Below are 19,235 nucleotides of genomic sequence, written 5' to 3'. Positions count from 1 at the left end.
TCATGAGGTTCAGAGGTAATGCTAAAGAGTCCCAAAGTAATATCCTCCTGTCTGTATATGCTGTGCCTCTCTGCTAGTTCTGTCCTGCTAATGGGTCAACACATATTTAGGGACTGTTATGTCGGTGTCTGGGACACAGTCACACTCATGGAATTATGGCTGAAATAAAATTATAGCTTAGATCGTGGGACAATTCTCCCAATTTTGGCACAAGTCCCCAGACGAAGAAGGACTATTCAGGGTGTTACAGGGCTCAGTGTGTGGCATGTTAATTTCAGGTGTCTTGTTGGATTCTGTTCGATTTAATGCCTTCAATCAAACTTTGTCGCAATTAATTATAGCTGCTGGCTTGCTCGGCTATTTTAGTGTCAGCCGCTTTGCCTGGATCTGGAGTCACATGAGGGGAACTTGGTGCTGGCAACGTTCCCACTTCTCCCTTTGTCCTGGGTGGTAGTCCTGTAAATAGAATGCTAGCCTGCTGTTGCAGTGCTGCTGTTAGCTGGTGTACCCTGCATTAGAGTGCTGGATGAGGTGCAAATCAGTCAAGATGTTTTGTGCCACTTATTCAGTGTTGGAGCTGTAGTCGATCAAGTGGAGAGCACACTGAAAACTCCACCACACTGAAAACAAAATAAAATGTTGGAAATCACAGAGGGTCAGACAGCATCGGTGAAGAGAGAGCAAGCTAATGTTTCAAATCTCGTGTATTGTTTTCAGTAATGGACCACACCCTTGACTTCTTCCTTGTAGTCGGTGCAAAACGTTTTTGGGAGGGTTGTGTCAAGAGGTGAGTTACTTAACGCAATCCAGTTTAACGTTCTACAAAACAGTTTTTTTCTACGTGAAAACGCTATATAGAAAATCATAATTGGCTATTTTTGTTGGCCATGACACCACGCATTAAAACTTATGGCAGAGTAAACTCGGAAACTGTTCTTTCTGAAGCAGAGATTATATTATTATTACCGTTGTATATAATTATTACCCTTGTATATAATACTTTCCCTGTTTGTGCTGTTTGGAGATAAACCCATTCGACGTAGATTTGTCCACTCGTCTTTTTCCCGCAATGTTTCTCATCTATGGATCTCTAGTAATTTTGTACATCCGTGTTGAAGGGAGCATTTTTCTCAGACTGAATATGGAATTTCAGGCAAAACAACAAACCGAGCAGCCCATGTGATTGGAAACTCGTTTCCTTTGCTGTATTTTCACGTTAACTGATCATTTCAGATTGGAAGACATTGCTGTCAGTTGCATTGCATTGCCCTAGTTAATATTTTGAAAGATTTTCGAAATTCCAATGATGTAAATGTTTGACGATAAATGAAAAGCTCGTAGCTTGCATTTTTCAGGAATCTATATTTCCGAGCAGGAATATTTTGCCTGAAGTGTGCTCTGGCAGCAGTTACTTGAAACGATCAAAATGGTATAAACCCACCCTGTCAAAAAAAAATCTGGAGTGTATTTAAATTTCTCTTTTCACCTGTTTTACCACAACTACCCAATGATAAGAGTTCGAAATCTTCTGGCTATTTAAAATAGTGTTGTACATACTAACTCCGTCAAGTGATGGAGAACTTATTTTTTTTGAAAAAAGAAGCTTCATTAACGGCTTAGCCTTTGGACACTGCCGTTGTGTCTGAAGGTGTGTGTGTGGAATTGGAAACAGCAGGCTGCAGCTTAGTGTGTTCTGTGAAGTGGGTGCATGCGTACAAGCTGCTCACTGAAGCGCCGCACGTAGATCGGAACATGAGCTTCATTCACTCGCTACCCAGTCCTTCAATCCAGCTGGGAGCTGGAGTAGCTCTTTCTGCTCCTCGGAACAACGACAGTCCCTTCCTGTCTGCTGTGCACCCTTTGACGGATTTGGGCAGCTTTGAAACTACTGCGATACTCCTGCATTCCCCCTTCTGTGTTTGTCAATCGATAAGTCATTTAAACCAAGACCTACGGCCACAGAACATTCTTCGAGGACTGAGGGTATTTGTGGAGGAAATGCCCAAGGGATAGACCCAGTAAAGGGATGGAATTAACCTCGTGTGAAAAGTTTGCCTCCGAAGAAACGGGTCTGTGGTGTAGGGGAAAGGCATAACTTGCTTTCTGAATAGAATTAGAATATCAGGAAATTGGATTATGGACCTGATGTATGAATCTAAATAAGTATCGAGCATTAAGCTACTGGATACAGGCTCATTTCGCTTGATTTACTTGACAACCGCTCCGGAGTGATCTGTACTGGTCTGGATACGGTTTGTAAACTGCTGTCAATACAATAAGAGGTACTCCGGAAAAAATCGGCACCGAGAGAATGGTGCTGGAAAGGCAGTTTTTCTTCATGTTCAAAGGTGAGTTGTAGTAAAAATATAAAATAACGTCGCCATCTAGAGGAAGCATCTCTGCTTTGTAAATCATCCAATCCTATTGTCCAAAAGAATTGTTCTTCAAAATATATGCCAGTTTTATTTTTATATTTTCGAGGCTTGGGGTTTCGCCGAATGGCGGTTCTGCTAGGGCTTCTCTAACAGGGTAAAATAACGTTGTCACACGGACTGGAATATTTCTGTGCCGTCGTGTTCGCAACCTAATGTTTTTAAATGACCAGTCACTTCGAATCCATGTCAAGCCATCAAAAAGTTTGCATGAAAGAGACGGCCCCGCTAATGCAGCCAAGAATAACATTGTGAAGACATCGAGCCGCAAGGGTTTATAGCAAGGGCTGCTGATTTATTCTGAGCAGTTGTCTCGCTCCCATCGGGTCTGAATGGACAGTCCATGTGGAACCGTGCGAAAGGAAAACAGAATTGAACCGCGGCTTCTTGCATCTGCTAGCCAGGAGAGATGGAAACCAATTGGTTCCCTCGCCCCCGGATACCGGGGAGATGTAGTGGGTGTCAGGGTGTGACCTGCCCAGATTGTTGTATAACAGAGAGTATGAAGTGCCAGCTCCACGTGGTGCCGTGAGTTCCTTCTGTCCGAGCACCTTGAACGATCACATTCTTCTCCCCTCCGCCCAACCCCGTACCCGCTCCCTCCTGCAGCTCCCTCTAAATTTTTTCCCAGCTTCAGGGTTTCCTCGTCAAATACTTATTGTCCGGGCATCGAGCGCAATTCAAGCACTGAACGGCACCAAATTCCTGTCAGTGTGGTTAGAATTTCACCAGATCTGTTTTTGAAATGCACCATTGAAAGCAAATGCGATGTGGAGGAGCTGAATTCACCTCCTGATGTTTTTGTCACTGCATTACTGAAAGTAGATCTGGTTTTATTTTGCTCTGAACTGACAGATTTTGATGAGTGGCGGAGACGCTGAAGGGTCATTGACCGTGACCCGTGCATGGGACCACCATTTCCCAGTTGCCAGACGATGCTGAGTTAAGTTTATTGTTGAATGATGTTGAATACGAAACAGAAAATATGGTGATATTTCTCGTCCACTTGGGTGAAAATTGTGCAAAGCCTAGTGGTTTTTTTTTCATTCAGATTCAACTTGCCGCCTCAACGTTGTATGACAAGCCAGTTCATGTACTTCAAGATTTCACGGTACAAATAATTGATAGAAAGCTTCCATCAGTCTAATGGATTTGATTGAATTACCTCGTAGACTTGCTCCGAATTCGATTCATCAGAAATAATGAAAAGTATTATTGTAAAACCTGAAACATGAAACTGATCTGAGAAAAGGATTGTCAATCGTCCTTACAAATATTTCCTCAAATCTTGTGCCAAACACAATGCAACGAGCATTTGGAATTCGCTTGTGCAAAGCATTAGTACACAGGCGCTTTGTTCGCTGACTTACACATGGACTGGGCAGCACCACTTCATATCTGAACATGCACAAACAGAATGAGATTTCCCCGTTCTCCAGCTTGCTCAGGGATCTCCCCCCGCCCCCCGTGGCTGGAGAGCTTGCACCAGACCAAGAGGTCCTTCCTCTCCGTTGGCGCACTGGGAAACTTCGGGTGCATCTGAGTCTGTTTATACAAGAAAGACCGAGGAGTTTCTGCTACACATGCATTCAGGAAAATGTTTTCATTATCCCTTTTCCCTTTAGCGTCAGTCTCGTCCTTACAAAGCAATCGGCTTCTCTTAAGGGGCAATATGGCTAAATGTAATTTATTTCGAAAAGTTGTCACAATCTCTTTCAGTAATATACGCACGGCATGATTTCCTTTTGGTGAGTCACTTAATATGCAATGACTGTAATCTGCATACAAGGTATGTTCAGCCGTATCCAATATGACACTTGTTTCATGCAGTTGAGCCAAACAAAACGACACCAACCATAGCAAATGTTAATTTTCTATAATTAATATGAGCTGATTCCAGACCTAAATCCCTTGCTGCGCAGCAAGATAGTTAATGCTGTTTGAACTTCTGATGAGGCCGGTGTTAATTCCATTATTGCTTTGTAACTAATGCCGGCTAACAGTTATTCTGTTAAATTACTTGCACGCGTATAAATAAATCTTATAAATTCTAGTCATCAAATTGAAACATTGAACATCATACTTAGTTTTTGGAATAAGGCTTAAACTGAGGTTTGAGGGGGAAAACGTGACGTTGAGAATCGGCTCGATAAAAATTGCATTTATCATGTAAATTCAAACGGTTTGGGAATATTTAGCTTCACCGTATATTAAACTTGCAAAAGTGCAAAGAACTCGCACCAAAGCCTGAATGACGCGAAGGTTTGAATATTGAGGAATTCTGTTGAGTGAATTTCATTCATATCTGCATTCCTCTCGGTTTGCGCGTTGTGTTGTAGTCGTCCACAATCATTCCCATCTTCATCCAACATTGAAAGCACCCCGAGGTTAGAGACTTTCCCACCAGGACATCGCAGGTGCTAAAGACTGTCGAAAACCTTCCTGACGACAGCAAAACCTGAACACTTGAAATGAGACGAAATGTGGTTCCCTGTAAGCCTGTTTTCTTTCGTGGGAGATGCAAATGAATTGGTTACGAATCTAGAAAACAAATCTCTGCATGTTAGCTTTCCCGCTTAATTATGAACAATTATATGGGAGTAGCTTGTGTACATGTTATATATGTAGATGTTCATAAAAGTAGTTGTCTTAATTTTTTTTATTCCAATCTCTGCTGAATTTATCCCGATGTTATATGATTCCATTTGATGTTCAAACTGCAGCGTCACTTGACACAAACATTGAATTCTCTCTTTCTTTTCCAGTCTGGTCGATCATTGTTCTCACTGGAGGGATCGCGTCTATACAAAAGGCGCAAGGTGCGTTTGTATCTCTGTACGGCTACCAACATATTTGATTGTAATAAGCTGTTTAAAGTACCTTGGGTAGAAATGTGTATGACAAAACAATGTATTGTATATCAGTTACAATGTGCATTGTAATGCATTGCCTCTCGTTGTATTGTAAATGCATTGCTAGACAATACAATGCGGTGACTGGGGGACTCTATTCCAGTGGAGTTAGAGCCCAGTCTGTTCCCATCTGACCATTATGTTAATGGATCGCTCATTGAAAGAGTCACCACTCCTGCCCGGCCTCATCCCAAAAGATTCCGAAATGGGATCAAAGCAACGATATACGTCTTGGTGGCTAATATCAGCAACTAAGCATCCGTGTATAACTGCTATATATTGGCTGCATCCTGTCAAGGAGAAAGTGAGGACTGCATATGTTAGAGATCAGAGCTGAAAATGTTTGCTGGAAAAGCGCAGCAGGTCAGGCAGCATCCAAGGAGCAGGAGAATCGACGTTTCGGGCATGAGCCCTTGAAGGGCTCATGGCCAAAACGTCGACTCTCCTGCTCCTTGGATGCTGCCTGACCTGCTGCGCTTTTCCAGCAACACATTTTCAGCTGCATACTGTCAAAGCCGCTTTCATTTTCATATACTACACAAGGCGCCCCGTGGCTTGGTTTAGACTTTCCTGTTCTGCTCTCCAGTCCTCAGGGAACTCGACCCATCGGAACCGTGTTCCTAACCTGTTCTGAAATCGAGGAGTAGCTCTGCTGCTGAGGTGGAGACTGAGTTTGTGTTAATGAATTGTTCTCCGTTCAGTGTTATCGATTTTCAACTTTTTATTTTTTTTAAAAAAAGACAATTGGACCAGTTTCAATGTCTTCAACGATGAACAACGGATGGGATACCAGAGACCAAAGCGGAACTCCCACTTTGCAATTAGAGATTTTTATTTACTTCCGCATGGTGCTTATATCTTAATGGATAGATATTTTACCCTTTGCTCAGCAAGTTAATTATCGTAACACGTGCGAGGGTTGAACCTGATGCTCGCCAAATACTGTTGGATCTCCCCCACTGTTACCTCATCGAAATTACCAAATGGAACCAAAAATCTCCTTTGGTTACCACTCCCCGGAGTGTTCAAGAGGCGTGACATTATTTCTAATTTCAAAAGTAAAAAGAAATGAAATGATCTGAGTTCTTGTAAAATAAAGCCAGATCCCAGCTCCGTGGTCAGTGTCATTCCGGCTGATGTAATGCGCATACAGGAAATCAACTCTGTTGGCCTTGGAGAGAGGCTTCATCTGGTGGCTTTTTACTGTAGCTGTAGGCCAATTAGTGGAATTCATTTCTGCTACCTGTCACTTATGAATTAGTTATGAGCTGTCATTTTCAGGTTATTTTTGGTGAGAGTGCATGTTGCCAATCTGTTGTAACCTCTGATCATTCTAACACAGATGATATCCTCATTTCCTGTTATCAGCTAGTATGTCCCAAGGGCAAGGGCCAGTGTTTAGGAATTTCATATGGAGTTTGCAACCATCATTGATGTAACGGCTGATACCTTCTACTGGTGTTTTGGCTCTGGATATCACCTCACACAGAAAATCATTGGGTATGTGGCATCTTGCAAATGTGCATGAGCCAGCAAAGACTTACATGTGATTAGTGTAAACACACTTCAGTGTTTGAGAGAATGAGAGAACTGTAGCAGTGAATTGTGGGTGGCATGGTGGCACAGTGGTTAGCACTGCTGCCTCACAGCGCCAGAGACCCGGGTTCAATTCCCACCTCAGGCGACTGACTGACTGTGTGGAGTTTGCACATTCTCCCCGTGTCTGCATGGGTTTCTCCGGGTGCTCCGGTTTCCTCCCACAATCCAAAAATGTGCAGGTTAGGTGAATTGGCCATGCTAAATTGCCCCTAGTGTTAGGAGCAGGGGGGTAAATGTAGTGGAATGGGTCTGGGTGGGTTGCGCTTCAGCAGGTCCGTGTGGACTTGTTGGGCCAAAAGGCCTATTTCCACACTAAGCAATCTAATCCGTGATGCAGGAAAAACTGCAAAGATGAACAATGTTGTGCTTCTTTTCTTCATGATTGTAAGTTATTTAAGTTTTGGGCTACTTCTCTGCCATGAAGCATCTTGAAGGAGGTGCACAAACCTTTCTTGCCTATAGCTCAGTCAGAGTAATACAGGTATTGCCCGGCTCCACACCATTCCTGCTAAACTCCTGACATCAACCTCAAAAATGGGGCAAGGCAAAGTGCAGCCATTAAATGGTCATAAAAATCTCAAAAGGAGCAAGGTTGAAGAGCTTCAGTACGCAACTTTTCCCCAAATGCTTGTAGACTCTTGTCTCGCTGATGGTGTTGAACATTTTAATGAGATCTACAGAAGGTTAATAGAAGTATATCCTGATTCCTACGCTCCTAGCTAGTGTTTGGGTAAAATCATGTCCAATGTAGATTTGCCAGCACAGAAGTCACGACGTGTTTTGGAATCCACTTGTGATCATAGGAACAGGAACAGATCCTTCAGGCCACCATGTTTGTTCCAACCATGTTGCCTTTCTAAACTAATCCCATCTGTTTGCACATTGTCCAAATCCCTCTATTCCCTACCTGTCCATCTATCTGTCTAAATGGCTCTTAAATGTTTCTGTCTTATTTGCTTCTACAACTTTCCCAGGCAGCGTGCTCCAGATACCAACTGCCTTTTGTGTTTAAAACAAAAACTTGTCTCACACATCTCCTTTAAGGTTCTCCTCTCACCACAAACCTATACCTCTAGTCTTTGGCATTTCCACCTTGGCAAAACAAAACTCTGACTATTCACTCTGTCAATGCCTCTCATAATTTTATATGCTTCCCCCTGCGGCCTCCAAAGCTTTAGTGAAAACAATCCAAGTTTGTCCAACCTCTCCTTGTAGCTAATTAACTGCAATCGAAAGTAAATATCTTTTGCACCCTCTCCAAAGCCTCCTAGCGCAATGACCAGAACTGCGCGCACAATCCAAATGTGGTGTAAAAAGTTTTATACAGAGGTGACAAGACTTGCTGACTTTTATACTCTATGCACTAACTGATGAAGGAAGACATGCCATACACCTTCTTTGTATGATTTATATTGTTACCTTCAGGGAGCTATGGACTTGCACCCATGATCTTTCTGTATATCAATGCTCTCCTTAGGGTCCTGCCATTTACTGTATACTTTCCTCATGCACGACCTCCCAAAATCCATCACCTCACACTCATCTGGGTTAAACTCCATCTGTCATTTCTTCACCCAACTTTCCAACTGATCTACATCCTGCTGTATCCTTTAACAACCTTCCTCACTATCCACAACTCCTCCAATTTTCATGTCATCTGCAAATTTACTAATCAGACCGTGTACATTTTCATCCAAATCATTTATATATATCACAAACAACATAGATCCCAATCTTGATCATTGTAGAACATTACTCATCACAGACCTCTAGTCAGAAAAGCACTCCTCCACAACTATCTTCTGTCTTCTATGATCAAGCCAATTTTGTATCCAACTTATCAAGTTGCTGTGGATCTCATATCTTAATTTTCTGAACCAGCCTATTGTGAAGGACTTTGTCAAATACTTTAATAAAGTCCACATAGACAACACTTACAAGCCCAAACCTCATCAATCATCGTGTCATTTCCTTAAAAAGCACAAGCAAAGTTTTGAGTCAAGACCTCACCTGCACAAAACTATTCTGACTATCCCTGATAAGTTGATTCTTTCCAAACCATTGATGCCATTTAAGAATGATACTAGAAAATTAAAAATCACACAACACCAGGTTATAGTCCAACAGGTTTAATTGGAATCACTAGCTTTCGAAACACCACTCCTTCATCAGGTGGTTGTAGAGTACACAATTGTAAGACACAGAATTTATAACATATGTTTACAGTGTGATCTAACTGAAATTATACATTGAAAAATACCTTGATTGTCTGTTGAGTCTTTCATCTGTTCGAATACCATGATAGTTTCACTTCTTTCATACGTAAATCACAAAACTTGTTTTTAACTTTTTTTTAAATTGGTGTTAGCCAGATAATACATATTATCTGGCTAACACTAATTGTTACAGTTGACCTGAGAATGTAACTTTTTAAAAAAAAACATTTTGTGATTTACACATGAAAGAAGTGAAACTATCATGATATTCGAACAGATGAAAGACTCAACAAACAATCCAGGTGTTTTTCGATGTATAATTTCAGTTACATCACACTGTAAACTTTTGCTATAAATTCTGTGTCTTACAATTGTGTCCTCCACAAAGGAGCGGTGCTCCAAAAGCTAGTGCTTCCAATTAAACCTGTTGGACTATAACCTGGTGTTATGTAATTTTTAACTTTGTACACCCCAGTCCAACACTGGCATCTCCAAATCATGATCCCAGAAAAGGCCTTCTCAGTGGCACTAGGGAGCGAGATGCCTGTGTAATTGTTACAATCTTCCCTCTGACTTTTTTTCTATATGTTCTGCGGAATAGATCTTACCATCCAATAAAGGACAAAACCAGGAAGGTTTAATGGTGGATAGTACTTGAGCAATTCGACTGGAGTTCACTAAGTAGTAAGTGGCTTGGTTGAGATGTGTTCATCTAATTCAACCATGACCAGGAGCTGCAGGAGAACATCAACCATAGACTGGGAGATATCGGTCTCATGGGAGTCCAACTCACAGTAATAGTCAGTTCAATAGAATATCTCTTTTTATCTGTCAGTGAATACTTCACCGTCTACAAATTTCATGGATGACAGCTTTGGACACACCCTCCTGATCCCAATATCAATTGCATATAAATGCCTGAGTATGGAAAATTTAATTTCTTGACATAGGTTGATACAGTTGGTTTGTGCAGTATCTCCCTGTCTTCTGCAGGACTGACTTGGATGCTTTCAAGTTATGCCATTTTCTAGATCATTAGCTTATGCTGTACATCATGTTGACATTTCTTTTGATTCAAAAACAGATCTTATCTCTGTCAAATGGGCCTCTTTGTTAAAGATTTCACCTTTATCAAATATGGCTGCTGCCATTTCATAAGTGATTACTTTTAGCAACATCCAAACATTTTATGGTAAGTCTTTAGGAAGTAGTACAGTGCCAATGTGAACTGTTGATATTTGGTGTCATTTCTTAACCCAAGGCTGGTGATGGTGGGCCATTGTATTTGAAGCTGTGAAACTCTCAGGCTTGTATCTTGGCTCTGTTGCTATCAGGAGAATGGTCAGTATGACCATTTGTTTCATGATGATTTTAGACGGAAGATGAAATTTGAGAAGCTGGGGTTGTTTTCAAGATAGGGTTTGCAAGATTATGACAGATAAGGTAGACAAAGAACAGCTGGTTCTATTTGCTGATGATATGAGGTTTAAAGGACACAGATGTATGATTTTGGACAAGAGAGAGCAGGAATGTGAACTACTTTCTGCAGCAAGTATTGATGACCTATAATTCTCTGCCAGCAAGAATAATATAAGCAGAGATGGTGAAAGTCTTCAAAAGAAAATTTGGGTGAACTCTTGAGGGAATAAACTTGCAGGGCTAGAGGGATAGAGTGGAGTAATGTGGATCGATTGAAATGCTTTATAGAGAACTGGTATAGACTTGAGGAGCCAGATTGCCTTTTTTTTTACTTTGCTGTAATGTTTCTTATTCTAAAAATGAAGAAATATAACAATTCACAAAAGAAAGTAGAAAATTTTCAATAACGATTCAGTGTCTTGCCCAGCATTTAAAAATATTATGCGTGGGTTCGTTAGTTTTGCTGTGCCTTACAAGAACATATTTCAATCAGTTCAAGTGGCATAATTCTTGAGCACTTACACTTCAGATCTGAATAATTCATAAAGGAAGCTTTGTTAATCATCTGTGCTGATCAAGGTTAAGGGGTCCCTAAAACACCTGCTCCATTGGCTTTTTAATGCATAAGGCATGTGTAAATATATACACATACTCAGTATGTGCAACCTTTTTGAAAATTCAGTCAGTAGATCCTTTGGAGAATTTCAGCTTCTTAAAAATGAACACGCTCTAGATGTTGGATATTTAGATTTGGTAGAAAAGTTGCATTTGAAGATAGTTGTAAGTAAAATTTTCTAATAGTTGAACAATACACAACAACCACAGAACATGAACCTTTTGGGTTTATGAAATTCATTGCCAAAAAGAGTGTATCCTGCCTTAGATACGTGGGCTTTAACATAAAATTTTCCTTCTACCCTTTCAGAGCCATCCGCAATCATTCAGTGCTGGAAATCGCATTTTATAACATGCACATTCAAATTCATAAAAGATTTGATGATCTTTCTCTTATTTCAAATTGTGTTGGTTCTAACCTGTATTTTTTTTAAATTTCTGGACTTTCAAGCTGGCTTGTTTTGTCTGTTGATGCTGATGCTGGTTTTTTTTTTCATTTGTTGCCATGGAGGGGAACAAGCTGCTTTCAACAAAATTAGTATTCCAGTTTTGACCAAGGGGCACTATGTCACATTAAAGGCTTATTAGTTTGTCATTTGAGAATTTATAGCAAGGTACACAAAGATATCTAGAGATTATGTTCAGTATTTGTGATGGGTAAATATATAGCACCCCTGGCTGAGCACACGTATTCTGCAATCCCAAAGTAAATTTTCTGCACCATTTCAGCTTTTAGTTGATAGGAGTATTGCCATAGAATGTGATCTCATCTTGAACAAATTCCTTTTGGAGGTAGTAATCTCAACACAAAATTATTCTGTTCTTTTTAGGAGTGTGGTTCACTTACAGTGTGGAAACAGGCCCTTCGGCCCAACAAGTCCACATCGACCCTCCGAAGAGCAACCCACCCAGACCATTCCCCTACCTTTACCCCTTCACCTAACACTACGGGCAATTTATCATGGCCAATTCACCTAACCTGCAGGTTTTTGGACTGTGGGAGGAAACCAGAGCACCCGGAGAAACCCACGCAGACACTGGGAGAATGTGTAAACTCCACACAGACAGTTGCCTGAGGAGGGAATTGAACCCGTGTCTCTGGTGCTGTGAGGCAGCAGTGCTAACCACTGTGCCATCACGCTAGCCATATAGACAGAATTGTCTGTTTGGTTAGAGTTTGTGAACTGATTTTAGTTGTTTTCGTTTATTTTGTTGTCCTTCTCAATGAACTCAGTACCCTTTAGCATTGTCTTTTCTATGGCTTTCTCAGTCAGACTTGTAAGTTAACCATTGCAGAAATTAAAATATATATCACTTGTTTGTATTTCATTTTCAGAGGGTACAACATTCTTTGTAATCATTTGGATGCCAACAATGATGTTGTCCATGATAAGAGACATATTTGTATCCCATTTACTGTGGTCAGCTCAGTTAACCAATATGTATTGGCAAGCATATCTTTCTCATTTATAACCTTCTGTTAAAGTGTCTGCTTTTGAGACATATTCCACTGGCTCTATGTCAAAGCGCACACAGATCTATTGCTTGTATATCACACTATAATGTTGTCACTGGTTCATGGTATATTCCCAGAAACCAAATGAACCGGCCTCACTTGTAGATTGATTATGAGTACTAACTGCTGCCATTCCATATTTTGGTCACTTATAAATCTAAATTGGCAGCAAGATGAGCGTAAATTACTAAACTGCTATTCTTAAATAAACAGACTTTATTTGGTGGATGAATATAGAGGATAGCTTTAACTTTTACTTGGATTTGGCTTCAGACCTAGCTGAAAAGAACTATATAAGCTCTGTACTTGAATAGCCACTTGTAAAACTACAAACTTGCCTTTTCAAAGAAATTTTCAGCAATTGTTGTCACAATCTGCTCAGGCATTTTAAGGTAATTTATATTCACATGAACTGATCCCCAGGAGAGAACAAAATGTTGCTAGGTCTGGTTCTAGAGAAAGGTGAGGTAAGTGTAATAAGTATGAGGAAGGGGACATTTAATGGCCAGTAATTGTAGTATTTTAAGGTTTAACAATCTGTGGAAAAGAACAGGAGCAATTAAGTGTGAAATTTAATTAATTAGGGGTAGGTAACTTTCAATAGAATGAAAATAGATCTGACCCAAGTAAATTTGAATTAAGGATTGACAGGCAAATATATAATGGATCAATGGGATCCCATAAAGGAGATACTGCTGAAACAAATGGCACATCTTGTTAAAGCTTTCCATCATCTACTCATGGGACAATTTGCAAGCATTGCCAAAGTAAAGTGAAAGCGATATTTATAACGCATGAAGTATATAGGGTTCTATTCTTTGCAGAGACGAAGAACATGAGTTCAGTGCATACGTGACAGCAATTCTCTGGTTCATTCCTCTGGCCAATGCCTTGCCCAATCAGAACCAAACTGCTTAATTTAAAATTCAAACACAGTTTGGTCACTTCCTGTCAGTTATTATTAACTGGTACATTGTCCATGGCAATATCTCTACCAATCACAATCCAATCAATCAGCACTGTCTTCTCATATTGTATAAATGTTGTATGATCTTAACTTTAGTCATTCTTCGAAATTGTCCTGAGGACTTCAAGACAAAAAAGCTTTGAGAAAATATGTCTTCTTTCAACAACACTCAAGTCTGTACCACCAAAACGCTAAAGAGGAGATCATCTGTAAGTTGGGATATATTTCCATGAAGGGAAAGAACATAACAAACAAAGTCAAAGGTCCCTGGAGGATAAGAGGTGGAGGGTAATTTGAAGCAGAAAACGGTGTGTTGTAGATGTTAGGTTGATAATAGAAGTGAGAACCAGACTAAGCAATGTTCAGAGGGGAAATGAAATAATAAATACGAGCTGCAAAAAAAAAGAGAATGAGAAAAGCTGACAACTAACATAAAAAGAAATCCAAAGACTTCTGTAGGCTTATGAATAGGAGGAGAGAAACTCTTCTGGAATCAAAAAAGAGATATACAGATGAGAGCTGAAGATCTGGTTGAGATACTAGATTACTTTGTATTTGTAAATACTAGAATACCTTTATACCATAATTCGCTAATTCAAGGATTTTTTTTCTCAATGACACTGAGGAAGTGCATGCTTACCACATTCCTCTCCATCTAAACCCTTAACACCAAGGCAGTTCCAGTCTATGTTTATTAGAACAAGTCAATGTAGATTTAGTCAAGGGAGGTCGTGCCTGACAAACCTGTTAGAATTCTTTGAAGAGGTAACAAGTAGGTTAGACCAGGGAAACCTGGTGGATATTATCTACCTAGACTTCCAAAAGGCCTTTGATGAGGTGCTTCATGGGAGGCGGCTGAGTAAGGTGCGGTACCCATGGTGTTCAAGGTGAGCTACTGACATGGATTGAGGTTTGGCTGTCTGACAGAAGGCAGAGAGTTGGGATAAAAGGTTCTTTTTCAGAATGGCAGCTCGTGACAAGTGGTGTCCCGTAGAGTTCAGTGTTGGGGCCGTAGCTATTCACTTTATATATTAATGATCTGGATGATGGGACTGGGGGCATTCTGGCGAAGTTCACCGATGATACAAAGTTAGGCGGACAGGCAGGTAATTTTGAGGAGATGGAGAGGCTATAGAAAGACTTAGTTTGGGAGAGTGACCCAAGAAATGGCTGATGTAATTCAATATGAGAAAATGTAAGATCTTGCATTTCAGAAAAAAGAATACAGGGATGAACTATTTTCTAAACGATGAAAAAATTCATAAAGCCAAAGTACAAAGGGATCTGAGAGTGCTAGTCCAGGATTCTCTAAAGGTTAACTTGCGGGTTGATTCCGTGGTTAAGAAAACAAGTGTAATGTTGTCATTTATCTCAAGAGGGTTGGACTGTAAAAGCAGTGAAGTGCTACTGAGACTTTATAAAGCTCTGGTTAGGCCCATTTTGGAACACTGTGTCCAGTTTTTGGCCCCGCACCTCAGGAAGGACATACTGGCACTGGAGCGTGTCCAGCGGAGATTCACATGGATGATCCCTGGAATGGTAGACGTCACATACAATGAATGGCTGAGGATCCTGGGATTGTATTCATTCGAGTTTAGAAAGTTGAGGGGAGATCTTAATAGAAACTTACAAGATAATACATTAGCTTAGAAAGGGTGGGAATTTGTTTCCGTCAGGCGGGGATACTAGGACTCGTGGGCACAGCCTTAGAATTAGAGGGGGTCAATTTAGAACAGAAATGAGAAGACATTTCTTCACCCAGAGAGTGGAGGGCCTGTGGAATTCATTGCCACGGAGCACAGTGTAGGCCGGGATTTTAAATGTCTTCAAGGCAGAGATTGATAAATTCTTAATCTCGCAAGGAATTAAGGGCGACGGGAAGAGTGCGGATAAGTGTTATTGAAATGCCCATCAGCCATGAATGAATGGCGGAGTGGACTCGATGGGCCAAATGGCCTTACTTCCACTCCTATGTCTTATGGAAAATTAATATCCCCTACCATAACCACGCTATTATTCTTACAGATAATTGAGATCTCCTTACAAATTTGTTTCTCAATTTCCCTCTGACTATTAGGGGGTCTATAATACAGTCCCAATAAGGCGATCATCCCTTTCTTATTTTACAGTTCCACCCAAATAACTCCCCTGGATGTATTTCCGGCAATATCTTCCCTCAGTACAGTTGTAATGCTATCCCTTATGAAAAACACCACTCCCCCTCTTGCATCCTTTTCTATCCTTCTAGTAGCATTTGTATCCTGGAACATTAAGCTGCCAGTCCTGCCCATTACTGAGCCATGTTTTTGTAATTGCTATGATATCCCAGTCCCATATTCCTAACCATGCCCTGAATTCATCTGTCTTCCCTGTTAGGCCCCTTGCATTGAAATAAATTTATCAGTCTTACCTTGTTCTCTGCTTTGTCCCTCCCTGTCCTGACTGTTTGGCTCATTTCTTTTCTCAACTGTACCAGTCTCAGATTGATCTCTTCCCTGCGTCCCACCCACCCCCCACCACCCCCACTTTACTAGTTTAAATCCTCCCAAGCAGCTCCAGCAAATCTCCCTGCCAATATATTCGTCCCCTTCCAGTTTAGGTGCAATCCGTCCTTCTACCCCAGAAGAGATTCCAATGAGCCAACAATGTGAATCCTTCTCCCATACACCAGCTCCTCAGCCATGAATTCATCTGCTCTGTCCTCCTATTCCTGCCCTCATTAGCTCGTAGCACCAGGAGTAATCCAGACATTACTACTCTTGAGGACCTCCTGTTTAAATTCCTGCCTAACTCTGTATTCTCCCTCAGAATCTCAACCTTTTCCTTTCGTGTATTGTTGGTTCCGATGTGTACAATGACCTCCTGCTGAGCCCTCTGCCCCTTGAGAACATTCTGCACCCTCTCTGGGAAATCATGTCTCTCAAACTTGATTGTTACTTCTTCAAAAAACTCAGAGGATTTATGAGGGCAAAGTGGTAGATGTGATCTATACGGATTTTGGTAAGGCATTCAACAAGCTTTCCTATGGGAGACTGGTTAGCAAGGTTAGATCTCATAGAATACAGGGAGAACTAGCCATTTGGATATGAACTGGCTCAAAGGTAGAAGACAGAGCGTGGTGGTTGGAGGGTTGTTTTTCAAATTGGAGTCCTGTGACCAGTGGAGTACCACAAGGATCAATGCTGGTTCCACTACCTTTTGTCATTTGGACATGAGCTTGAGGTATACTTAGTAAGTTTGCGGATGACGCCAAAATTGGAGGTCTAGTGGATAGTGAAGAAGGTTACCTCTGATTACAATGGGATCTTGATCAGGTGAGCCAGTGGTCTGAGGAATGGCAGTTGGAGTTTAATTTAGATAAATGTGAGGTGCTGCATTTTGGAAAAGCAAATCTTAGCAGGACTTATATACTTATTGGTAAAGTCCGAGAGAATGTTGCTGAACAAAGAGACCTTAGAATGGAGGTTCATAGCTCCTTGAAAGTAGAGTTGCAGGTAGATAGGATCGTGAAAAAAATGTTCCTTTATTGGTCAGAGTATTGAGTACAGGAGTTGGGAGGTCATGTTGCAGCTGTACAGGATATTGGTTAGGCCACTGTTGGGATATTGTATGCAACTCTGGTTTCCTTCCTATCGGAAAGATGTTTCTGAAACTTGAAAGGGTTCAGAAAAGATTTACAAGGATGTTGCCAGGTTTGGAGGATTTGAGCTATAGGGAGAGGTTGAATAGACTAGGACTGTTTTTCCTGGAGCGTCAGAGGCTGAGGGGTGACCTTATAGAGGTTTGTAAAATCATGAGGGGCATGGATAGGGTAAATAGACAAGGTCTTTTTCCCTGGGGTTGGGGAGTCCAGATCTAGAGGGCATAGGTTTAGGGTGAGAGGGGAAAGATATAAAAGCGCTAAGGTACAAGTTTTTCACACAGAGGGTGGTACATGTCTGGGATGGGCTGCCAGAGGAAGTGGTGGAGGCTAGAACAAATGCAACATTTAAAAGGCATCTGGATGGGTCTGTGAATAGGAAGAGTTTGAAGGGATGTGGGCCGGGTGCTGGCAGGTGGTACTAGATTGGGTTGGGATGTCTGGTCGGCATGGATGAGTTGGACCGAAGGGTCTGGATCTGTGCTGTACATCTGTGATTCTATGACTCTAAGTGGTTATATATTTCCAAGTCTGGATAGTGAGTGGCTTGGAGGCAAGTGTTAGTGTTCCCATGTGTCTTCTGTCCTTATTCTTCACCTTGAAAGGTGTTGTCTACGGATCATTGGCAAATTTCTGCAGTTCATCTTTTAATTGATGCTCTCTGCATGCCATTGGTGGTGGAGAGAGTGGATATTTTTGAATGTGGTGCCAATCAAGCTTGTCCAGTGTCAAGCTTCTTCATGATTGTTTGAGCTGTACTCACCCAAGCAATTGAGGAGATTCCATCACATTCATTTGCTTTGTAGATGGTGGTCAGGCTTTGGACAGTCAGAAAATGAATTACTTTCAGTATTCTAAGCTTCATACCTACTCTGATGAAAGTTGGATTGTCTCTTCTTGGAGAAAGGCATTGGTTTGCACAAATGTTAATTGCCACGTGTGAGCCCAAGCTCTGATATGGTCCAGGGAGAAGACAATCAGGATACAAATAGAAGGCTGGGAGATAGAAACAGAAACAAACAATTCTTGTGAGAAGTGATTAGATTACTTAGTGTGGAAACAGGTCCTTCGGCCCAACAAGTCCACACTGACCCTCCGAAAAGCAACCCACCCAGACCCATTCCCCTACATTTACCCCGTCACCTAATACTACGGGCAATTTAGCATGGCCAATTCACCTAACCCGCACGTTTTTGGACTGTGGGAGGAAACAGGAGCAATCGGAGGAAACCCACGTAGACACTGGGAGAATGTGCAAACTCCACACAGACAGTTGCATGAGGCGGGAATTGAACCCAGGTCTCTGGCGGTCTGAGGCAGCAGTGCTAACCACTGTGCCACCGTGCTGCCCATGGAAATACGTTTCTCTCCAGAAGAGGTAAATTTTTATGTTTTGGTTTGAAAAGGAACTCTGGAGGCAACATATGAACAATTAAAAACCTGAAGAGATGTTTGAAAAGCTTGGAGGTGCTAGAGAGCTGGAAGTTTGTCAAAAATTGGCCAAGTCATGAAGCAGAGTCTTACTGGTTAGTTGATTGAGGCGAAGAGCCAAAGGAGACCAAGTTCATAGAAGCATACTTTGCTTATGATGATTGTATTTGTGAAACTTGGAGATACTGTTGTCAGACTCCCAATCTGCCTTTCATGAATAAAGACCATATTGCAGAAAGGATTTGGCACCTACTGCCATATGGGGAGTGATGTGAGTGGTTATGAATGTATAAGATATATCTTTGTTTAATCAACTATTAAAGTGAAATTTACCTTTTATTTGAAGTAACATTTATTTGTTAGTTCATATTTAATTTAGGTTGGTTTTGATTCTATTAAAGTAGAAGCTATCATAAATGAAATCTTAATGCTAATTTCTTCATTAGGGGGTCATTCCATAAACTTAGTTAATGGTTTGCCAACAAGAT

General features: G+C 41.1%; 1 protein-coding gene across 1 annotated transcript in view; it reads left to right on the top strand.

The window, feature by feature from the left end:
* The first annotated feature begins 2,277 nt into the window (after positions 1–2,277).
* The window catches only part of LOC132823712 (neuropilin and tolloid-like protein 2), a 42,381-nt gene continuing 25,423 nt past the window's right edge, over positions 2,278–19,235 (top strand). The window contains exons 1-2 of the mRNA XM_060837693.1: positions 2,278–2,348; positions 5,198–5,251. Of these exons, the coding sequence (XP_060693676.1) occupies positions 2,312–2,348; positions 5,198–5,251 (91 nt within the window). The 5' untranslated portion in view covers positions 2,278–2,311. The remainder of the gene's footprint in view (positions 2,349–5,197; positions 5,252–19,235) is intronic.

This window comes from Hemiscyllium ocellatum, chromosome 17, assembly GCF_020745735.1.
Source record: "Hemiscyllium ocellatum isolate sHemOce1 chromosome 17, sHemOce1.pat.X.cur, whole genome shotgun sequence".
Taxonomy (NCBI): Eukaryota; Metazoa; Chordata; class Chondrichthyes; order Orectolobiformes; family Hemiscylliidae; genus Hemiscyllium; species Hemiscyllium ocellatum.
Note: the sequence above shows the minus strand (reverse complement) of the source record. Positions and strands in the feature narration are given on the sequence as shown.